This window comes from Colobus angolensis, unplaced genomic scaffold, assembly GCF_000951035.1.
Source record: "Colobus angolensis palliatus isolate OR3802 unplaced genomic scaffold, Cang.pa_1.0 Scaffold280, whole genome shotgun sequence".
In the NCBI taxonomy this organism is placed as follows: domain Eukaryota; kingdom Metazoa; phylum Chordata; class Mammalia; order Primates; family Cercopithecidae; genus Colobus; species Colobus angolensis.
The window spans coordinates 953,301-978,998 of record NW_012116044.1 but is presented as its reverse complement, the minus strand read 5'-3'; the positions used below and the strand labels follow the sequence as shown (position 1 = coordinate 978,998).

Sequence of the window (25,698 nt, the reverse complement as noted above, 5' to 3'; positions counted from 1 at the left end):
CAAATAAGGGTATATTATGAATTTTAGTTTACTGTTGACCTTAAACACTTAAATCAATAATCTGGCACATAATTGTTCAAACAAATATAAATATACCAGCTTTACTATTATTCAGTCCATATTTCTCCAACTGTTTATGAGGGCATGAGGAGAAGCCTTATTAAAATCAAGATCTGTTATTGCCCTTTACACATGTAATGTACATACACATGCTCCTTTCAAACCAACAGAATCTATTGATATTCTTCTGTACATTACCAATTCTCTCCACTCAAACATCATCAAATTGCCTATTTAGCTTACGTATATAATTTATTACATATCCCTACTGCTCCACAACTGAGCCAGAAATAATTCTCTTTTTTTCAAAATACTAATCAAGGGTCATCTCCTATATGTCACATTCACTACATTCATTAACTATAGTGCTTGCACCTGGAATGAGTTAGCCAAAAACAGAAAAATGCTCACTCACCAACTGGGATGAGTCATGACTGCCCTGATCTCCTCTTACTACTCCAACCAGGAGACTCCTTGACTATCATTTACAAGCTGCAAGGGGTGGGGACTGTCTACCACTGTTGCTACCACCACTACCATTGCTAGCACACCACCAAATAAAAACACCAAGATTGAAATAATCCTAGGCCTCAGTTACTGAGTCATCCCTTATTACTAGTATAGTCATTCTTTTACTGTTTTTATCTCTTTCCTTTAATTTCAATAAGAATTTTGGGTTCTTACCTCTCCGGATATTTAACAGTGTGTTTACTCTAGGACCCTAAACCGCCTATCTGACTTTTGACTTGCTGCTTCTGTGGACCCTTGTATTTCATGGGTACCCTGAATAAATGACCAAATGTGTGTAACTTATTGTCAGCCCTGGACTCTAATATCTGAAGGCCTAAGACTTCTGACTCTGCCAAATATGGAAATTTACTTTAAAATGCTTCTCTTGCTGGTAACAGAAAGGTCTAAATGTTCAGCAAAATTACTCTTAATAAAGAAAGCCAAAATGCTAGAGATGGGCGTACATATACAGTAATCTCCCTTTATTTGGGATAGATGTGTTCTAAGATCCCCAGTGGATGCATGAAACCATAGATAATATCAAACCCTATATATATGTCTTTTTCTATACATACATTCCTATGATATACATTCCTATGATAAAGTTTAATTTATGAATCAGGCACAACAAGAGATAAACAACAACAACAAAATAGAACAACTATACTGTAACAACAGTTCTGTCTGAAACATGAAGAGACAAAACACATGAATAAGCAGGGACTACTGTATACACATACTTACATAAATATGTACATGTCTGCATATATTCATATATATGTATATACTTTTAAATTATGTTAACAGAATAAAGGGGAAAATACATTTTCATTTCATTAGATACAGAACAAAGTATCTGATTATATTTGCCAATAATTCTTCATAGAAATTCTTAGCACAGTGGGAAAATAAGTACATTTTCTTAACCTGATAGCAGAAACCTACAGCAGACATCAGACTTATTGACTTATTCATGTAATGTTGATTCCTTTAAGAAAATGGAACAAGGCAAGCACAATAAGGCAAGAAAAAGAACTAAAAGTTGGAAAGAAACAAAAGTATCATTATTTGCTGTTTAAACAGTATGACTGTCTATAGATAAAACTCCTAAGAATCTACAACTTACTAGTAATAATGGTTTAATGTGGTTGCTGAGTATCAGATTAACATAAAAGCATCAAGCACACTTGTACAGACTACCAACAATTTACAAAAATGCCATTTTACAAAAGATAACATTTGTAATAGCTACAACACCACAAGATACCTAGATATCTAAATAAATACATCTTGTAAAAGACGCACAAAAATCTTTAAGTAGAAAAATTTTAAACTTTACACAAAAACATTAAAGAAGACTTAAACAACAGAGAAGTAAGACTTAGGAAAAGGAAGGTTAAATATTGTTTAGTTGTCATTTCTCCCCAAATAAATCTATAGATTCAATTAAGTTCTTACAGAAATCTAAACAGGCTTTTTCAGGGAACTTAACAAACTGATTCTAAAATGTTTAGGAGGCCAGGCATGGTGACTGATGCCTGTAACTAGCACTTTGGAAGACCAAGGCAGGCGGATAGCTTGAGGCCAGGAGTTTGACACCAGCCTAGGCAACACAGTGAAATCCCACCATCTCCACAAAAAGTTTTAAAATTAGTCAGATGTGGTGGTGTATGCCTATAGTCCTGGCTACTCACAGGGCTGAGACTGGAGGATCACTTGAGGAGGTCAAGGCTGCAGAGAGCTGTGATCATGCCACTGCCCTCCAGCCTGGGCAACAAAGCAAGACCCTGTCTCAAAAAAATAAAAAAACGTATATGAAAGAGCAAAGGACCAAAAATAGCCAGGACAATTCCTGAAAAAGTCTGGCAGCAATATGATACTGGTGCAAAGAGATCAATGAAGCAGAATAGAAAACTCAGACTCCTACGTTAAAAATAACAATGTGTGACTAATTTTTGGATTATATATCACTAAGAAAAAGAATAAATTAATAAGTGATGCTGAGATCATTGGTTATATACAATGATCACTGGTTATATACTACCCCATGCCAAATCTAAGAACAATAATAATTGATTAAGATAGATTAAAAACTTAAATATGAATAGCAAAACTCAAAACATTCAAGAAAAAATGTATCAGAATATCTTTATTATCCTAGGAAGAGAAGCATTTCTTCAGGATATGAAAATACACATCATATAGGAAAAATAATGGTAAATTCAATTACATTAAAATGAAGAATGCTGATTAAAAAGTTAAATGATAAGCCTCCAACTAGGTGACAACATATAAACATATAATATCAAAGAGTTAATATATAGAATTTATGAAGAATTATTGTGAATCAAGAAAAATATAAATGACTCAATGGCAAAGTAAGCAAAAAAAGGGACCATCAACTGGCATTTTATATATATAAACATGTAAGGAGCTCTTAGTCAAGTAAAAAAATTCCTAGTTAAAAAATGTGAGATTCCGTATAAACAAAGTTCAAAACAGCTAAAAGCAAACTTTAAATCATTTATGAGTATATACATACATGGTAAAACTATATAGGCAAGCAAAAGAATGGGTAAGACAAACTTCATGATAGTAGTAATTCCATGAGCAATGAAGACTGCCTTTTTTTTTTTTTTGAGATGAAGTCTCACTCTGTCGCTGAGGCTGGAGTGTAGTGGCACACTGTCAGCTCACTGCAACCTCCGCCTCGCGGATTCAAGCGATTCTCCTGCCACAGCTTCCTGAGTAGCTGGGATTACAGGTTCCTGCCACCATGCCCAGCTAATTTTTGTATTTTTAACAGAGATGGGTTTTTGCTATGTTTTCCAGGCTGGTCTTGAAGTCTTGACCTCAGGTGATCCACCTGCCTCAGCCTCCCAAAGTGCTGTGATTACAGGTGTGAGCCACCACACCCAGCCAAAGAAGGCTTCAAAGTATTGGTAATGTGCCATTTCCTAGGTTGTATTGTGGGTTGGTGAGCTCACAGTACTTATTCTTTAAAATGTGTATATGTATAATTTACATGCTCTTGTATATATGATAAATTCCATAAATGTTAAAAGCAAGGAATTTTGAGATAGGATATATTAATATAAGGGTCACAATACCATATAGAATTAGCTGTTTTGAAGAAATAAATGACTTCTGATTTAAGCTAAATGAACCCAATGTGAAAATAAAACAAGTTATTCAGTCTATTGAAAACTTAATAGATGTAGAAATGGGTTGATTTATTCAACTTAAGTTTAAACTGGAGAAATGGCCTCCATAGTTAAATAATTTTATGGAGTTCAAAAGAGTTCACTCTGGCCATTCAAGTTACTGGGGTGGGGGATTGATATTTTTACTTGACTAGAGAACATCATTAATGAACTTTAAATGTTATAATAAAAATTACTTATAATATCTATAAAACCAAATTTACCTTTTTATCAAAATACTACTGATTTCTCAAAGAAATCATAAATTTTAAGAGAGTGAATTCAGAATTCAATATTACCTGTCATTCCATGACTTCTCATTCTTCCCATCTTGTATTCTGCTTTCAGAGACGGTAAAAGTGCTGCTCCAATGGCTATACCATCTAACATGGCACTGAATTTAAGAACAATAGGCTTCTTTTCTAAGCCTTCTGGTAGCTGAGGAAATTCATTTGTTTCAACAGGAGTTTGATTAACACTTGTTGGGGTTTTTTCAGAGGGTAGTGGGGTTGCAATATCTTCTTTTACGGGCTGTGGGCTAGAAAGCAAAAAAAAAAATTAAAAAATAAACACAGGAGCTACCATTTTATTGTAGAAAATCATTGGATTTCTCAGTGAAAAATAGCAAATATATACTGTGAATAGATGTTTTCTTTCCAATATCAGATCATATTCAGACTTTCTAAAACAGATGTTGAACAATGATGATATGGAAAAGTAGACAAGAAGTAATAACAATGTAAAACTCCTAGAATGTTATACTGCCAAGGTGATTCTTAACAGTATTGCAGAACTGGGATTGAAACTCAGATTTGTCTGATTCCAAACTCCATGACTTAACCATTACACACTACTATTGATATTATTGCCACTACTACTACCACTGTTAAGAATGACAACACGAACTCCAACAATAACAATAACAATTTGAGTGCCAGGTACTCTTCTTAGTGCACTGTGTGCTTTGTCTCATTTATCTCACTTTAAATAGGTACTACTGTCTCCACGTTGCAAATGAGGAAGCATAGCTAGAGTGCTGAAACTAGGATTTAAACCCAATCAGTCTGACTCCAGGGTCTAATTTTTCAACTACTATATGGATAATATATTATAATAAGGAAAAGTTTCTTGGAGCATTTTAAAACTAAAATTTATACATTCTGGATTCCATATTTCTGTTCAGAGGAAAAACATTTAAATTTTTACTACTTAGTCAACTTCAGCCATGATTAAACATTGTATCAGAATTAAAGATTTAGATAGAACAACTGGAAAAATCAGCTTTGAGACCCCTTCAAAAGACACACTAATGTTTTCCCACTTTATAGGATGTGGGAAATAAAACGTAAGACAACTTTGTAACCTTTTACATGTATTTTTTTTTTTTTTTAGATGGAATTTCGCTTGTTGCCCAGGCTGGAATGCAATGGTGTGATCTTGGCTCACTGCAACCTCCGCCTCCCGGGTTCAAGCGATTATCCTGCCTCAGCCTCTCAAGTAGTTGGGATTACAGATGCCTGCCACCGCGTATTTTTATTAGTTACAGTTTATGGAGACCATGAATAAGGCTCAGCAGCGAAGATGCATGAACAAAGGCTACAGACATAGGGAATAAAGGTTAATGCTCAAATTTACTGCCCTTTAAAGTATTTATGTGGCATGGTCAAATGCTGCCTTGGGACATAAATGATCACTACTATACGTTCTTAAACCTGTGCAGTCATAAATTTCCAATGAATTCAAAGTAAACAAGGATTGACATGGTCCTGGAATTCATCAAGTTGCTTTTTATTAGTACCTCTTATAATACTCACAAATCTCTAGGATCTCTTAAACTTTGTTTATGCAATATGGAACACTGACAATTGCAGTGATGACACTGTACTTTAACGCTATCAAATGTCATTCTCACATGATCACGATTGGCTACTCTCCTCTTGCTCCACTGTCCATAATGGTTGATACTTAGAAGTAACTCATCATCTCCCTCCGAACTTTTGTTAATGCAGCAAAGAATATCCTGAGGTAGTATATGGAATCACAGAATGTGAACAAATAAAATAACTTACGCTGTAGAAGGTTGTCTGATTAGGTCTGAGATTTGTTTAGATAGTTGGTGAGAACTTCGAACCATCATGCTGTGTAAGGTGGCAGGGTGCTGAGGAATGTTGATGCTGATAGCTCCTACTTTGAACACAGCAGCATTGTTTGTCTTCAGCCCTCTCTGGGCACTGTAGAGGGCTTGGGACTTGGCAATACTACATTTCACTACAGTTCTATCAATAGAGAAAGAGGACCATTAAAATACAGCCAACAGCCAAGTAAAGAGAAATTTTGAAAAAATATTGAGAGCAAGAAAAATACCTATAAATTTGAGAGGTCTTCAAAAAGTTCATGGAAAATGTATATTATTAAAAAACTACATGTAGATTTCAGAATCATTTTGCACCAAAATAAACTCATATTCACTTGTTAAAACATGCGAACAGGATCTTCTTTAATGTACTAAGAAGGATAAGACATCAGTTTGACAGAGCCCCTATCAAAACAGTATGAATTCTGCTAAAATTGAAGCAAGAACAAGCATCAAGTTTATGGTGAAGTTTGGGCGGAATTATAGCGAAATCATTGATGCTCTACAAAAAGCCTTTGGGGATAATCTCCCAAAGCAATTAGCAGTTTACGAATGGATAACTCAAGAAGGGACAAGACAATCTTGATGAAGCCCACAGTGGCAAACCAAGTATCAATTTGCTAGGAAAAATTTTATCTTCTTTGTGCCTAATTGAAGAGGACCAACAATTAACAGCACAAACAACAGCCAACACCATAGACAACTTCAACTGATTCAGCTTACACAATTCTGACTAACAACTCAAAGTTGAGCAAACTTTTCCACTCGATGGGTGCCAAAACCATTGCTCCCAAATCGACTCCCAACAAAGGCAGAGCTTTCAACGGAAATTTTAAACAAGTGAGATCAAGATCCTGAAGCATTTCTTCAAAGAATTGTAATGGGAGATTAAACATGGCTTTACCAGTACAATACCAAAAATAAAGTACATCAAAGCAATGGCTACAAAGAAGTGGAAGTGGTCCAGTCAAATCAAAAGTGGACCAGTCATGGCTGGGCATGGTGGCTCACACCTGTAATCCCAACACTTTGAGAAAGTGAGGTGAGCAGATCCCTTGAGCTCAGGAGTTTGAGATCAGCCTGGGCAACATGCCAAAACCCCATCTCTAGAAAAAATACAAAAATTAGCTGGGTGTAGTTGCACATACCTTTAGTCCCTGCTACTTGGGAGGTTGAGGTGGGAGGACTGCTTGAACCCAGGAGACCGAGATTGCAGTGAGCTGAGATTGCACCACTGCACTCCAGCATGGGTGGCAGATAAAAGTGGACCAGTCAAAAGCAAAGGTCATGGCAACAGTTTTTTGGGATGCTCAAAGCATTTTGCTCGTTGACTTTCTGGAGGGCCAAAGAATGACAACATCTGCTTATTATAAGAGTGTTTTGAGAAAGGTAGTCATAGCTTTACTAGAAAAATGCTTGGGAAAGCTTTACCAGTCCTCCACCACAACAATGCTCTCACTCATTCCTCTTGTCAAACAAGAGCAATTCTGTTAAGAGTTTTGATGGGAAATCAGTAGGCATCCATTTTACATCTTAATTTGGCTCCTTCTGACTTTTTTTTTTTGTTTCCTAATTTCAAAAAAAAAAAAAAATTTAAAGGGTACCCATTTCTCTTCAGTTAACGTAAAAAAGACTGCACTGTCATGGGACCCTCTGTTCATTAGTGATGGAACAAATCGCTGGTATCATTGATTAGAAAAGTGTCTTGAACTTGATGGAGCTTATGTTGGGAAATAAAGTTTATATGTTTTAATTCCATTTTCCACAGTTTGTGAAGCCCCCTCATAACTGAATGAACTAAAACGACTTAAAAATTTTCATGTATTTAAATTATACATCGAAGAAACAATGTTATCTAAAAATATTAATATATTTTATACTATTTGCACTGAATAGTGTTTAATTTCTTTAATAGGAAGAATCTATAGAAGAAAATAAGTATATGCTCACATGTAAGTAAAAACATGAACAAGATCTATTACACACATAGACACACAACATTCCACTTTTTATTTTACCCCCATTCAGAACTCTTTTGTTCTCCACCTTATTTTAGAGATCTGTACAACCATTATACAGACACTGAATATGAAAAGAAAAACAATATTCACTATACTTCTTAAAATCTAATTAGGGAGTCAAAGAAATTAGTCAAAAAATTAGAATAACAATCATCCACTATGTTACAAGAAATTGATAGGAAGGAGGAAGTGTAACTTGTATCTTCTGCTTTTCACTTTCGATGAGTGGTAAACAAATGATAAAAGTTTGATTCATAATGAGCAAGGCTATTACTTTTCGTTAAGAATTGGTATCCTTTAATTACTAGTACAGACATAAAGCTAAGATATTATCTTTCTTGATTTCTTTTGTTCTTTCCAATGCCTAGAACAGTTCCTAGAAGATAACAGACACTTGCCAAATATTTGTGAAATGAAAGAGCAGAAAGAAGTAAAGCAAAAGAATGACTTCTACCACTACAACGGTGGAATTCCACAGATAGGATATGATAGGACATTTATGTAGAAGCCATAATGAAGTCGTCTTTGACACATACACACACCCTTACATACATATTTGTTTTTTAAAGATGGGGTCTCATTGTTGCCCAGGCTGGAGTGCAGTGACACTATCATAGCTCACCACAGCCTGGACCTCTTGGGCTCGAGTGATCCTCCCGCCTCAGTCTCCCAAGTGGCTGGGACTACAGAGACGTGCCACGCTGCCCAGCTAATTGGTTTTTAAATTTTTTGTAGAGACAGGGTCTCATTATGTTGCTCAGGCTGGTCTCAAACTCCTGGCCTCAAACAATCCTCCCAGCTCTGCTCCAATAACTTCTAATATAAATGTGATCCTTCAAATGGGCAAATGATTCTTGACAATCAGTAAATTTGTCAAAATACACAAAATACATTACTTCATATTAATTACAGGCCAGTTTACATACATTAATCTGTGCTGGGCTGCAAAAAATTTGCCAATTATTTATAGTCTCAAGGATATGAAGAACCAGTTCATCACATTTAACTTTTATTAGGATAAACCTTGAAAAGCCTAACAGTAGCTTTATCAGAGGTCTTGATTATTTAAAAACAGTAAAATCTAGGTATTATATAAAATTCAAAACCAATTACTGGAGAGGTATACTTTTTTCTCCCACAAGACACTATTTCTCGGAGACGATCACCAGAGGGTTGAGGCGGTAGTTTATGTAATTGGCCTAGTCAGCATGAAGGTAGGCTCTGGAATGCTGACTACTTACTGAATTTTGAATCATTTCTAACAGTATAATAATTAAAACCATTGTTTAACACCAGTATTTCAAGTTCAGTTTCAACATAAGCCAGAACACACCCAGATGGTGCTGAGATGCAAATGGCTCTCTAGATGTGAATAGCATTCATCTATTGAATGAAATTAAACACACATTTACATATAGTAAAGGCCATTAAAATCTATTAACAGAGCAGTCATCTCTCCCCATCTTAAATACAGAATTATAAGGTTGAGATGTACAGATGTTTTATTATTAGTGTTTTAATAATTATTTCTACAATTAGTGAAAACTCTTTCTTGCAAAGTGAATTTTTTAAGCTTCCATTATATCAAAAATTAAGTACTTTGATCATAGAAATTTTAACAGTAACATATCTGAAAAGGCACAAGCAACACACAGCTACAGTGTTACAACTTGTCAACAACAAAGTATGAATTACCAAAAAAGCAGCCCTTACCTGTGTTTTCTTTGATTACCAGTAAACTTTAATCTAGTATATAAAAGGGTCTATATTACAGCTACGAAACAATAACTAAATAATTCACAGCCATGAAAATAATTTAAATATTTTAAAAACTATTCAATACTACAGTAATCACAAAGCCATGAAAAAGAATAATATGACATACAGAAACTCTTGTTTGGCTGTACTTGTAGGAGATGTAGGAAAATCCTCCAGTCTACAGATGAAGAGTCAAGAGAAAGCAGGAAAACAAAAAGGAGGCAAATAAACATTCATGCACAAATTAGTTACAATATGACCAATCATCTGGAAAGCTTTTCTAATTTCCCACTCTAAAAATGTTCCATTAAAGTACCATATGAACTATTTTTTTCTATTCCATGTTCTTTTCATTGCAACTGAAAATGAAATACCAAAGAATACACTACAAGCTTGGCAGTAACTAATAAATAACTTTTATTTTTCAAATAAAACAGTTAAGGGATCTTTACTTGGGGAAAAAAAGAGCAAGAAATATCAGCAATATAATATTTTATCAAAAATCTGTTTTATAAACATTATGTTTTACAAGGTTAAAGACTATTGGATGTCCTTCTCTTTAGAGATACTAAATAATGAAGAGAAGAGATCCAGGAGGATAGAGTAAATAAAACTCATGGGACACCTAAAGAAATTTAGTTTACTTTCTGAAGGTAACGTACCCATGGTAATTCAAATTTAGTGTAAATGAAACAATCACGGAATCCATGGTCTATGACTTTCAGTAGAAGGATCATAAGGTGGAGAGTATAGATTCAGGCATCTCTTCTTACTGACTGTATTAAGTATTTTAGGCACTATGTTGATCTTTCTGAACCTCAATCTATTGTTCTGTAAAGGTGGACTAAACCACCCCGGTTCCCAAAATTGCAGTGAGGATTAAATAAAATAATATAGGTGAGGCTCCTGGCCCACAGTAGGCACTTAATAATATTGTAATTAATACATAATAATAAGCCCTTCTATATTGAATGAACAAAAAAAGATCTCATCTCTCACAACCACCAGAATTTCCTGCCTTTCTTGAAAAGACTTCTCAGGAAATGTGATCTGGATAGTAGGCAGCTATTATGAAATATATAGTCTTTGGTTCTACACTTATAGATCCAAACCAAACCTGAGACAGTTTCCAGGAAGTCTTGAGAATGGGCCCTGTCTGAGGCTGCTGATTTTGGCCAAAACTCACTGGAGAAAGCTATGGCCTATTAATAAACATCCATTTCAGGAAATATTCCCCAAGGTAGCTAGCACATTATTCAGATTTTTAAAATATTATTAGAGCTGTAACATATCATACTTCTTAGTCAATCTGGGACTAATACTTAATTTTTATAACGCTGAACCAAATTCTCTATTAGTCATGTTGGATGTGTTACAGGATAACAGTAGCACAACATTAGCTAGCCATAATATTAAGAAACAGCAAATTCTGAAAATCTGACCTAAATTATCAAAGGCTGTTTTATAGTTAAAATGAAACTGCTCTGCTGAATGGAAGTTAGGAATGAAGGTATATACTACCAATTTTAGGAAGACAAAAAGTATTTTTCTAAAATATTTTATTTGGTGATATTCTCAATGACAGTCAGAATTCTCAGTATCTGGGAACTGAGACTGTATATACAAACCTCAAAAATCAGTATGTTTATCCAAAGAATTTCAAGTTTTGTCTAAAATTGTAAGTGTAAGAAAATAAAAACTGACATACTTACTGTATATTTGGTGTAATCCCTTCAAGCAGCACAATATTAACCCCACCAATATGAGCAGTAGCACAAGTCTCAGTCATCTTTTGATGTAAAACATCTTAAATATGAGAAAAAAATATTTATTTGAATTCTAGATATAAGATACCTGAATTTCATATTAAAATTACATTTTATTCATAATATATTCAGTAGCAAAAGATAATTTTAAAGTTATGGTAAATTTGGTTCAACCATTTCAGAGCTACTTTTTAAAAAATTTCCTTAGTTTTTTATTTCTCTGCATTTAATACATACATACGTATTAAATGTCAAAATTGCAATAATGCACAGTATACACTTCAATATGCTATTCCTGCATTAGTCTACTGGCATGACATAGCCTAATGGTATTTTAAATCTCAGAAATAATACTTACTGCAGAAAAGTTGGAAAATTTTAAAAAATAGGAAAAAGAAACCACATAAACCAGCACTCTTGGTCCATATAATTCCTGTGATTTTAATGGAGGGTTTAAATATTTTAATTACTTAAAAAATGAAATCACATAAACAATTTTGCCTACTTTTTTCACTTAGCATTATTGTTCGTATTAATAAATTCTGCAGTATAATTTTAATGGGTAAATTGTAAACTGGCATATGTTTGTTTATAAAAATAACCAATTCTTTAATGCCAGACACTTGGCTGCTTCTTTGTACAGATAACTTTTCACACAATTGTGATCATTTCTTCTACCTAGGTTTGCAGACCTCTAATTGCTGAGTCAAAAGATAAATTGGCTACTGATAAAAGCTATTAAATTAACCTTCAGGAAGGTTAAACCTATTTATATCAATTTAAAAGTGAATAAAAATGTCCGTTTCTCTAATTCTCACCAAAAATGAGTATGGCCATTCTTAACTTTAGCTAAACACGTGAAAAAACTGACAAACTTTTTTTTTTATCAACTTAGACATCTGAATGTTTGTGTATTGTTTATATCCTTTGTGATATTTCCAAGGAAGGCTGGTGTGTTATTATTTCTCTCAGCAATTTGCAGTCAGTCCATCTAATTTCTGCAGAGAATTTTCTTTACAGTTAGTCCATCTAATTTTTTCAGAGAACCATGTGTATGGTTCACCATGTCAACCCCAAATACATAATCCTCTAATTTAAAATTAGTTTTTGAGTAAATAATAAATGTTCAGGGTACAAAACAAAACAGGTAAAAAAGGATATGTAACAAAATGTAGGTTCAAAGTAAGTTTTGATTCGACCTTACAAATTTCTCAATCATAAAGTTAACAATAAAAACACATGGTGATTGATAACTTCCTTTTCTCATGTAATATAATCTGTCAGGTTATTTTCACAACCAGAAAAAAAAACACACTGGTTTTATATAATCATTGCTGCCAAAAGAATCCCTGCAACTGTATTGCTGTATCCACCAAGTCTAAGAAACATTTGCTTTTTTATTTTAGCATCTCTGAAAGTGGGATGCAGTTTATAATCAATGGCATCTGACCATGACCATATGTGGCAGTGGTATTTTCTTTGTGATACATAAAATAATAGTGCATCTTAAAACTGATGGGCTCCTGGATTTGATAAAACATCACACCTTGTGTATTCATTCTCAAGATAAATGGTATGTTTTCACTAATCTATGAAATGTTGTATCGACTAAAGGGATTTCTTTTTATAGAGATATTTAGTATTAGATTATAAGATTTCTATGGTAGTAACAAAAGCAAATTTTTCATAAATTTCATTATTTTGGTAAAATTTTCTGCCTTTAGAGACATCTTAGTAGTTGATATTAAAAGATAAAGAATAAATGTCACTGGGTATAGGTATATTGGTTCAATATTTATGTGCTAAAATATTTAGACATCAAAGCTGCCTCAATTCACTGATACTCAATTACAACAAAGTTCTTGGTATCTCAGAATTTGGGAAGTCCAATTTTTCTGGGGAAAAAAAAAATTGCTAAGTAGGAATTTTGGAGACATGGCAGTGGTTTCCTTCAGAAAAGTAGCACTAATTATTATGTATACATAGCACTTTATTAGAAAAATCATTCATACCTTTCATTTTTTCCTTAAGAGTAAAACTGCCATGGATCCTCTTCAGTTCTGATTCCATTGTTAGTCCACCAATATCTGCCTCTAGGTGTGTGCGGTTCACCATGCCAATCCCAAACACTATTAGAGTAACATGCTGAGGTTCAGAAGTTACCAAGCTACGTTTCCTCTGCGTCTTAGTCAAACTGCTGTTGTCTTGTTCATTCTCAAACACAACTTTACATGTTGGCTCTGTAGGGCTCCGAACTCCTTTATAAGTAAATGAAAATATACAATTTTAGATAGGAAGACTGAAAAATGGAAGAACATTCCAAACGTTGTCTTTCCTTTCTTTCCTTCACACTCCCAACCAGTCCTCTTTCTCTTATTCCCCAACAAAATGATTAAAAATTTCTTCAACATTTTTCCAAGTTCCTACTGAAAGTGAATAATAGAGCCAGATATTTTAAATCAGGTCTGTCTAAATCCCTTTAAGAACATACCATGTAAGAGTTTAAAAGGATGGGAAGTATGGTGGCAGGATATCTTAATTCCATTACTATTTTATTGCCTGTTGACAGACAATTTCTCTCCATTTCAATTATCCACTTCCAACATTAAGAAAACATGATGAAAAGTCTTCTGCTTCTTTGGTATTATTGTTATTCTAAACAGAAATTTTTAAAACATAAAAATGTCTGTTACCTGCTGGTCCAAATGTTTCTGAAGACTTTTCCAATATTCCTGTTGGATCAGAGATAAGTGAATAGAAGTTAAGCAATTTATACATATTCTGCCAGCACTCAGCTGAAGGCTCACTTTGTTCTGACACTGTAATTGAATCAGAGTCATCCATATGAATAGTCATGTGATCCACCACATCTTTTGAACCTTTCCTAGACACTTTTGATGTTCTTCTTTCAGATCTTCCTAATGAATTCTTGTTTCGAGACTCCTTTTTGTTATTCTCATTGTTGGTCCGTTTGTTCTTTGCATTATTTACTCTATTGCCACCATTAAGACTTCCTCTAGAACTGCGGCTAAAGTCAGATGAACGAAAGTCCCGATGTTTTCTGGTTTTGAAGGTAGGTGTTGGGGAAGCAGATCCCGCTGTATATCTGCTAAGTTTAATATCAGTCTGTGTTGCTTTGATGTCATCTATCATTGTGCTAAACTGATGAATAAGACGAACCAAAGCCATATCTACATGCTGGCTTATTGACTGACAGGAAATAGTAAAGTTGCAGTGAAAGGTGTTATAATACCGCTTGCTGAGATCATGAAAAGAAAGGGCACTGGTAGAGTTCTGAGGGGTACACACAGACTTTTCCATTACAACAGCACTGATGCTAAAGGTTCCCAACATTAATGCCGGTTTGAACTCAAGTGGAGGAAGATTCACATGGCCTTGCCTAAAAATGTGAAATAAAAAAAGGACAAGGTTTTCTTCCATTTTTCCAGAAACATACATCTCTATTAATTTATAAGCAAAATCATCTCCAAGGTAAAATATGAGTCTTAAATAATTTTAAGCAAGCAAACCAGTAAAATATGCTTTTTCACTAGGCCAGGCTTTTTATAGTTCGAAGGTGGGCCTTAAATCTTCCTACTTAATCTTATTCTAAAACTAACAAGTCAAAATCAGTCTTCTTATGTCAAGAAATGATTTCCCTGAAGTGATGAAACAACTTTTGTTGTCATTTGATGGTACTGCCGTAGAGTATTGGAATTTAGAATTAATTATAGATCAATTAGGATACCTCACTTAACCATCCCTTCACCTTCTATAATCATGTATCTAATTTATTCATATGTAACATAATTTTAGTTGATATTAGATAGGAAACCCTCATGCTAAGTTGAAAGCTGAGAGGAAAAGCAATTGAAACAAAAATTAGAAATACACACACAAAACCTTAAAATCTGATATAAAAATTATATTGGCAAATCCTCCTGCTTATCTAAAGATTTTCATGTAAGACTATTATAGTAAATGTTAATATAGAAAGTCAAAAATGTCTCAAATTTCTATAAACTAACTACCAATAATAACAATAAATCCGGAAACAAAACTGTAAAAAGATATTTTTTCCCTCTTCTTCCATGCACACTATGAATGTGCAGATATGGGAGTTTTTTCTGTAACAAAAAGAAAAAAATCAGATGCTGCTTTGATATTCTGCATTTAACTTAAAGAATTTATAACTACAGAGCAGTAATTCCTTAATGAATACCAGTATTAATTAATAAGAAAAATGCCTCATTGTAGTGTAATTCATATAAATGCACAAACTTACAGGAAGTGTACAATCAATGCCAACTAAGCATATGGTCAGAGAAGGAAAAACTTGATTTCGAGAATTAGAACAGATAGAAGACGGAAGACTAAAAAGAGATGAAAATAATCCACAATTGCAAAAACAAGAATCTAAAACACGTAAGAGTAGTAAGAAAATCTTAAGGAGGGGAGATTCAAATAAAAGAGAAAAAGAAAATGGCTATACCATAATAATAATTTGCCTGACAAGTAAAAGCCTGACATGGGCACTGCAGAGCCAAAGTTACAATTAAAATTGTAAAACATAGGTCCCTGATACGTGCAGCTACTTTTACTAGAGACAGCAAAGAGACAAAGAAACTATTACTTACGAGGACTTACTACATGCCAGATTCTATGCTAAATATTTAATAACTGCCCTGGCTTTACAAAGTAGTAGAAGAGTTATACATATCCATACAAGAAACTGTAACCCCAAACTAATATGCAACAGTTAGCAGAATGAACAATCTGCTACGAAAACAAACAAAAAACCCAGACAATACTGAAATTAATGGCTGGGAAAAGTATATCGTGGTGAAGGTCTCCAAATAAATAAGAGCTTAAGATAGAATTACAGGAGATCTGAGAAATAAAAATTAATCATAAGTTAATTGTAAGAATGTGGAGCATTTGGAGCTGGCATGGTAGCAGAAAAATTAAAAGGAATGTCAAGTTCAGCTAGACCAAAGGCAATGAAGTTCACAAAATCACTCAAAGAAGCTCTCACTCAAAAGACTTGTGTGCTCAAATGAAGATCTAGTCTGTGGCAGTATTATATGGGATTTACTAGGCCAATACATAGGCTATAGCTATAATTTTATTTATATAATCTATATCTCTATATACAACCTATTACATATAAACTATATATAATCGAATTATATATAACCTAGTTATATATATGAAACTTAAATGGATATATTTGTATGAAAGCTGGCTCTTGCAAATAGAAATACAAGTTTAGCTCAGATATTTTAACCCTAAATAGACAGTATGTGTAGGTATTAATGTTTGGGGTCTGGATTTGATGGTTCCAATACTTTAAAATTTCAGTTACTGTGCTTTACTTAAATAACAAGTCTCCCAATAACGTGACACAAATTTGTAACTAAGACTTACTGTGGAAACTGCATAAAGTACAAACTTATGGCTCGCTCTTCAGCCCACAAGTCAGTACAAAACAACAGATATGCATTGTGATCACTGACTAATCACATCACTTCAAAATGTGTCAGTGATAGTGACTAGTTGAAGCATACCTGTTGTTCAGTTCATGCACACAAAGCATAGCATGTAGTTACTTGTGTTGCCCCCTTGTCTCTCTCTCTGTGATAAATCCCCATAACATTTTACAAAAATGAATAATCAAATGAGGGCATTGGACAACAAAAATGAAGATGCAGCAAAGAAACTAAAAATGAAGATACTGGTAGGGAAAATCAGTTGAATGGTGTTATGGAAGAAACAGCCGACCATGGAAGTGTTGATACCCAGAAAAACTCAGTGGAGGCAAAATTATTGACATAAAGAGGAAAGTGGCCATGACAGAAAGGATGAAGATATCCCAGTGATGCTGGGAAGTGATGCTGACAAACAACTTCATAGTAAAGAGAATCAAAGATTATTTCATGACATTGAAAGTGTAAAGCATAAAATGTTGAAAACTGATCCATACATACAAAGGAGTTCGACATTTTGCCAAGGCACACAAAAGCTGCTTGTTCTGTATTGTATGTTATATCATAAGAAGGACTGGACCTTTCAAACTACCCTTTGATAAGTTTTTACAAATAAATAAAATAGTTTAATTTTCAGTGTTTCTAACATTTTAAATTCCAATGTACTAAATATTAGTTTTACTTTTATTTTTCATTTTCCTATACATTTATAATAAACAGAACATTTTTAATGTTCTGACAAATACTGTCAAGGTCACAAAAGTAATTTTTTCCACTGATTATTAAAATTGCTTTGCAGTTTCAGCTTGTACAGTCATTGTTATGGTACAAGACTATTGTGAAAAGCAAGAACTTTTGTTAAATTATTTAAAATTTAAATAGAAATATTTCAAATGAAAAATATATTTTACTTAGCTATATATCAGACGCAAGTACTTTAATTTACCACCTTGCAAAAATACAAAAAGGATGAAAGAAACAATACTACAGAAACCTCTTGTCATGAATGCCATGTATCTTCATATTCTACTATTTCTATCCATTTAAGGCCCACCTCAAAGTAAAATTCCAAGTACCCAAAATATTACTCAAATCCTGTTAGTGGTATATTATTTCCCATGTAAACACTAAAGAAACTGAAGAACCATCCATGATAATATAAAATAACAGCAAAAGACGGTTCTTAACTTTTACTATGCTACATTTCTATTTGTTTCTGAGGGCTAGACTCTCAATATGACTTGTTTCTGATACAAAAATACTACCTGACATGAGTCAACTCAGAACCTTCAAGATCATAAAAATTCCACTATTACAAGAGACAAGTAAATAAAGGGTAAGTGCATATATCAATATATACGACCCTCATCTATGTGCTAACATGGTTCAAAAATATGCCTAAAAATAGGCCTCATAATCTGTTGATAAATGCAACTAGTTATTAATAAGAAAATGTGGCCACTACTTTTACTAAAAGGTAATTATCTTCTCATAAGCATATTAAAATTACTTTCTCATTTGGATTACAAGAAAGTAATGTTAAAAAACAAACGTATTATAATTCTTGCACAAAATTATACACAAAAATGCAAAAGACACCTTCTTGCTCTTTTGCCTTTTCTCTCTTTGGCTGTGTCAGAATCCACAATATCTGCTCTGAGGCAGTCCAAAGTCCCTGAAAATGAAAGGTGTTCTCCAAAGTACATTCGGTAGCAGAGTGGCATTGTATCCTGTGACTGGATCCCTGTATGACTCAGAAGAGGCTTGAAAACAACCTAAAAGACATTAACATTCATATTAGCTCAAATTATAGCTTATCATTTACTGTAGAAATTACATATAGAAAAATGCAGCTTTTTTTCTTACCCTACCTCAGTACATATTAGTATCATAGTGTGAAGCAAAAAATGGTCTCGTATAATTGACTCTAACTTTACTTAAAATTTAATATTTTTAGCACCTATTATAGGCCACTCATCTTCAAATTAATAATAAATAAGGACACAGATTCCTTGATCCTACCTGAGTGTCTGAAAGCACAAGGAAAATAAAATTATGAATTAGTTAAATCATTGTACATCCTGCTTTTAAAACAGGTATGAATTTCTACTGTGTTTCCATTTACAAAAAAAAAAAAAACTTATAAGGTTCACAAAGTTTTCAACTTCCTGTGTTAATATAAAAATATTATAAATGTTATGAATATCTGGCCTATTTTTAAATGGAAGCACCTGGTTGTAACAGTCATTTAACATTTACCTTCAGAGAACTTCCTTTACATTTTAAGTATCACACATGCTTATGGAAATACATTATTCTGGTTAAATCTCTAGTTAACTGGATTTCAGACACTAAGCACTAACCTGAATGGAAAGAACTACATGTGTTCAATGCTACAGCACTACAATCACTCTGACTACTCATCCTCTGCCATATGGTTCCTTTTCCCCCTCCTACATCCTAAAATATAGGTGCTATCCAGTGCTTTTCTCAGCCTCCTCTTTCACTACACATTCTACCTTAGTGATCTTTTCCTGAAGCTTAAAAAAAACCCTATCTAAATGGACAAGTGCCATTTACACAATGAGAGCCAAGCCTATATTTCCGATTGTCCTAGGTCACCTCATTTTGTTGTGTGTGCTTGGGAAGATAGCTCTCTCTTTAATTGACTCTAAATTCCAATACTTCTCATTTTTCTACTAATTTTGCTCCATCTGCTAACCCTTCTTTCCTTTGTTTTTGATCATGAGCTTCCTAATTTCTCAAGTACAGCTGGCCCTCCATATCCAAGGGTTCTCCATCCAAGGATTCAACCAACCACAGACTGAAAATATTAGGAAGGAAAAACCAATAAAACAATGTAGCAATTTAAAAATACAAATAAAAACCCAATACAGTATAACAATTATTGACATAGTATTTACATTGCATTAGGTATTATAAGTAATCTAGAGAACATTTAAAGTATACAGAAGGATGTATGTATGTTGTATGCAAATATCTGCCATTCTATATAAGGGACTTGGCACAACACAGATTTTGGTATCCTGGGTGGCGGATCAGAGGGTGGGTAGGGGGTAGGTCCTGAAACCAATCCCTTGGATACTGAGGGACAGCTGTATGTAAATATGCTCAAGACACCTTTATCCTGAAAAAACGATGCCTCCTCTGACCCACGTCCCACTCTCACACTTGCCTGCTAGCTGCTCAAACCAAAGAGTATGTTTTAAAGGATTTCACTCTTTATTCTCCATATTTAATATTTAATCAGTTAAATAAGACCTTCACCATATCCTCATTTACCTTTTCAAAGCCATAAACATCTAAGCCTAGAGTCTCATTACCACTGGGTGAACTATTTCAATAATTCATCCTTTCAACACTAGTTTCTCTATTTCAATCAATTTAATACATTTGCTACTCACATAATATTTCTATATCTATAGTTTTCATTACTTTATTCCTCTGCTCTAAAATCATCAATGCTTCCCCACTGCTCGCTCAATAAAGTCTTAAGATAGCACTAAAAACCAAAGGGTATGATTATCTATTCATGTTGCTTAGCCAATTTGTTACAAATAACAGAAAGGTTACTATATGAGACTCTTCTATTTAATGATTACATATAGATACTTAATTTGCATTTATAATTAAGCCATGTACTTTTAAAAGGCTCCTCCCATTTTGCATGAAGGCTGTAGGAAGACAGGTACGGAATATCCTCACTAGAATTCCAAGGTGCATACTACTGGATGGTTCCAGTTGCTAAGTAATGACTAAGGAGGTATTATTATAATTAGAAAAAAACAGGCTGGCTCACCTGTGCATCAGCAAGCTGAACAGCAGGAAACCCTTGGTTTGCTTCTTCTACACCTGCCACATCATCCTGACTGGTGCTATGCTGAGAATGTGTCCCATCCAAAGTATTTTGGTCACTAGACAAGACAGTGTTGAAATCTGAGGCTGAGGGTATTGTAGGAAGATTGGGTGCAACACCTAATGGAATGAATTTTTAAGAATAAAATGTAAATTATTGGAAAACAGAAACACATAAAAGCATACAGCAGGGTAAACTTTTGAAGCCTGTAGAGCAGTACCATTTCAAGACTGTTTAAATTGAAAAGAAAAAAAAAAAATAATGCATACCTTTAGGTTATTTTACAGACACGATTTATTAGTGAAAAATGAAATTAACTCTTCAGAACACATCATCCTTATCTATCCTTACATATACATACTCTTTTAGATTTAATTAAATATTTGTTAGGTAACTAAAAGTTTAGCATGATAGTTATAATGTCTCAAAGGGATCTAGATAAACTAAAGCTGTCTTCTGTAATGTCAAGTATATAATGTTGTAATTACACTTTGCATTTTCTCATTTACCACTTAAACCAGTCACATTAAAAGGAAGCTTTAAACTCTTTATATACAATCTCATATTTGACATATTTGCCTTTCAACAAGAACACTGAGTGACTGCTTACTACTCTCTCAATTACAATGTTATCAAATACATTTATAAATATAAATGGACCAATTTCAACCAAGCAGTACTTGTTTGAGATTTTTAACCCATCTTCTGAAAAATAAGATTTTGGTATACATTCCCCTTAGACAGTTAAGCAAAATAATGTGATAACACAATACCTGTGGGAAGACTATTGTGTCCTGATTTTGTAACAGGAGATTCTTGTACCACACTTCCTCGATTACCCACAGCATTTGACATCCAATTATAGAAACTCACAGATGATGGCTCAGATAGCAAGGGATGTTCAGATAACATATCAGTGGCCACTGTATTTCCTGAAAAAAAAAAATGTAATTTATATAACTATGTTTGAAGAACCAAGTTAAAATGTATGTTTGCAGATGGTTTTAAATTCTCACTGCATAATGTTGGTATTTGGATATTAATGCATTAATAAATAGCTTATTTTTATCATAATGGGGGAAATTCTGTGTTGCTGGTCGAGACAGCACCCCACACCAAAAGCCTACATTGACATTAGTCAGTGCTGCAATTTAAAAATGCAAACTAAGGGCATGAAGACTCCAAAAAGTTACAGAACAATGAATTCCTAAAATTTTTTCTCAAAGATAAGGTATGAGCGATTAGTTGTACTACCAAAGTATATATCTAACTAAACTTAAGTCCTGTTTCATTTCAATTCCCCCATAAATATAAAAATGTAATTATCAAATCTAGAGCATGTACCTGTTCTTGTTAGGGAGCTGCTTTTCACAGCAGCACTGCTTCTCTGAGGAGTCCCTTCCAGGAGGTTGTGCAGGCTTGGGAAGCTTCCAGTCAGGTAGCTGAGTAGGCTCTCCTTCCTTGGACTCTCCTTTACTGGCATCCCAGCACGTCCAACATGCACTGGAGAATCAGTGGCAGTGTCTCCACTGGTATAGCTCAGAGAATGATATGGGTGAATGCCCTACAGAAAGTGTAACAGGGTTATTTCTTACGTATATAAAAATGACTGCTGATAACTACAACCACTATTACTATTGCTGTTGCTATAACTGCTAGCTATTTTGCACATTAATACCAAAACTGATCATGTCTACTAGGATTGTGGTGAATGCTTTTTACATACGTCCTTAAATGTAGGTAAAAATGTTTTGTAACTCTATAGTACAAGAAAAAGGGCTACTTTTATTATCAATATTATAACGAAGCACGTCCACCAATTTTAACCATGGATCATTAATTCTCTTCTTAATCTGATGAGGGAGTCTGGTGACAAGACATAAAACCACATAGCACAGTATATCAAACAGATGGTAGAAATGAAGCACTATTCATACCTAAGGAGCAGTAAACAGTATATTGAAACTTCAGAAAGTTATACATAGGGTGTTTGTGGAAGTGCCAAGGAACATTCACGTGGGTAGCAAAGAAAAACAGTAGCCTGAAATATTTATATCACTGCTTATTTACTGAACCAGCAAACTGATACCCAGACACAATATCCCTTGCACAAAATATTCCCTAGAAAAACCTACTACACACACACATACACACACACACACACAAAGGATCTGTGACAGGATCTTTACGTGACTGATACCATCAAAAGTAAAGTCTAGGTACTCAAAGAAACTAAAGAAAGAAAAGTTGTCTACCTTCAGCAACCTTCCCTGCGGTTTTTTACAGGAGTCAGGATAGACATCTACCTGGAAGGAAACTAGAGGCTTTTTGCTAACAGCAAGAAATGTTGACGCAATGGACACCAGTGCTGTGAAGCCCTTAAAAGTCTTAACCTCCTCTGGAAAGCAGAAAAGTTTATTCCTTTTTCTATGCCTTCCCAGTCATTCTCACTTAGATGAGGAAAGGTGGAGGAAGGGTGTTGACACAGGAAATAAAAGAACACTTAAAACATACTAAACATTTGATAAGTATATTTCATTTGATAAGTATATTTCATGTATTATCTTATTTAATCCTTAACTTCTCTAAGGTAAGATATTATTTCTGTCCTAAAGGATGAAGAAAAGTCACTTGCATACTTACTAAGGAAAAAGCCAGATTTTTAACCCATCTACCTAACTTCTACCTTCAAATTCTTAACACTAAATTATCCTTCCGAGTACTCTAATAATCAAGGTTTGTTAAGATTTAATTCTCTGGAGAGCTCTAAATGCCAAAAAGACTTTCCACAATTAATGAAAAAAATTAAAAATTACAGAATTTTTAAATTTCTATCTTCTGTCACATCTATGATTAGAATGGCAGATCAATTTAAAATACAGTACAAAAAAAGACTACAAAGGCAAAAAGATCTTGAAAAGCAAAGATCTGAAACTAAGCATTTGGAATTTCACATTTTTAGAGGACTTTAATAATCCATAGCAAAAGAATGTTCAAAAAAAATTCTGAAAATGAACACCTTTAACAGGAAAACACCTAAATATGATTCAGGAAAAAAAAAGCTAAGACAGATTAAAGTGTCCATCAGGAAAAAAAGTTAAGACAGATTAAAGTGTCCCAAGCTTCTAACTATACGGTGGAAACAATAAGCTCAATAGTTAAGTCTTCTTTTTAAAGTATATCAAACTATCATTGAATGTTTTAACTAAAAGAGCCATACTTACACAGAATAAAAACTTTGAAAGCCCAAGAGACTATTCAATACAAAGTAAGTCCTGTGTTCCAGTATACTGGATCCCTTTCCCAGAGGCTCTCTTAATTGTTTCTTATCTATCTTTATGTAAATCATTTAGGCCTATATAAGTACATACATATTTATCCTTTTTTAAACACACAAATAGATATCATCCTATACTTTATCAGTGTACTTCGGTGATCATTCCATATCCACTTACAGATCTACTTCATCTAAAAGATTTCATAGTATGCATCTATATCATTGTACACTAGTTTATTAGTCCTCTAATGATTAGTACTTTGTGTTGTTTCCACGATTTCCCTTTTATAAATAGTGCTGCAAAGAATGTTCTCAGACTCATCATGTCTTTGAGCATCTATGACTTTCTCTAGAATGAATTCCTGAATATGGAACTACTAGATAAAAGAGCATCACCTTCTAAATTTTGACACATATTGCCACATTGTTATTCAAAGAGGTTGCACCAATTTGACTCCCATCAATGCCATATGAGTATCTGTTTTCTCACATCTTCACCAACAATGTACACTATTCAAAAGTTTTAGTCTTTCAATCTAGTAAGTGAGAATGGAAATCTCATTTTCATTTATATTTCTTTAATTATAAGAAAACATCTTTGTACGTGTGTATGTATTTTCCTGTGAACTACCGGTTTATATCATTTAACCATTTTTTCTATTTGGTATTGGCTTTTTTCTTTTTTTTTTTTTTTTTTTGAGACGGAGTCTCACTCTGTCGCCCAGGCTGGACTGCAGTGGCCGGATCTCAGCTCACTGCAAGCTCCGCCTCCCAGGTTTACGCCATTCTCCTGCCTCAGCCTCCCGAGTAGCTGGGACTACAGGCGGCCGCCACCTCACCCGGCTACTTTTTTGTATTTTTTAGTAGAGACGGGGTTTCACCATGTTAGCCAGGATGGTCTCGATCTCCTGACCTTGTGATCCGCCCGTCTCGGCCTCCCAAAGTGCTGGGATTACAGGCTTGAGCCACCACGCCCAGCCTGGCTTTTTTCTTAATGATAAGAATGAGATCTTTATATTTTAGAAAATTATCCTTTTGTCATGTGTTTTACTGTTCTGTTTACAATACAGTCATGTGCCACATAATTACAGTTAAGTGAACTATAGGCAACGTATACAACAGTGAACCCGTAAGATTATAATATCATATTTTTACTGTATCTTTTCTATGTTGAAATAAACACCATTGTATTATAATTGCCCACTGGCTTCAGGATAGTAATATGCTGTACAGGTTTGTAGCCTAGGAGCAAAGGCTATCCCATATAGTCTAGGTGTGTAGTAGGCTGTACCATCATCTAGGTTTGTATAAGTATAGTCTATGATATTTGCACAACGACAAATTGCCTAATGACCCATTTCTCAGAATGCATCCCTGTTAATAAGTGATGCATGACAGTACATTACTTTTTTCTGTGTAGAAATTTTTATTTAATATTGTCAAAATTATCAGTTTTACGGATTCTGGGCATCAATGTGAGTCTATACACAGACTTTCAAAGAAAGTTAAAAAAAATTTTTTTTTTGAGATGGAGTCTCGTTCTGTTGCCCAGGCTGGAGTACACTGGCAGAATGTCCGCTCAGTGCAACCTCCGACTCCTGGGTTA

The 25,698-nt window shown here is 34.1% G+C and overlaps 1 protein-coding gene across 1 annotated transcript in view; it reads right to left on the bottom strand.

Moving 5' to 3' along the window:
- Window positions 1-25,698, bottom strand: part of KIAA1109 (KIAA1109 ortholog) — a 194,850-nt gene that overhangs the window by 75,923 nt on the left and 93,229 nt on the right. The window contains exons 41-50 of the mRNA XM_011948638.1: window positions 22,160-22,379; window positions 21,589-21,747; window positions 20,759-20,934; window positions 18,538-18,713; window positions 14,146-14,852; window positions 13,465-13,710; window positions 11,399-11,492; window positions 9,814-9,864; window positions 5,843-6,049; window positions 4,073-4,311 (exon numbers count right to left, since the gene is read on the bottom strand). Of these exons, the coding sequence (XP_011804028.1) occupies window positions 4,073-4,311; window positions 5,843-6,049; window positions 9,814-9,864; window positions 11,399-11,492; window positions 13,465-13,710; window positions 14,146-14,852; window positions 18,538-18,713; window positions 20,759-20,934; window positions 21,589-21,747; window positions 22,160-22,379 (2,275 nt within the window). The remainder of the gene's footprint in view (window positions 1-4,072; window positions 4,312-5,842; window positions 6,050-9,813; window positions 9,865-11,398; window positions 11,493-13,464; window positions 13,711-14,145; window positions 14,853-18,537; window positions 18,714-20,758; window positions 20,935-21,588; window positions 21,748-22,159; window positions 22,380-25,698) is intronic.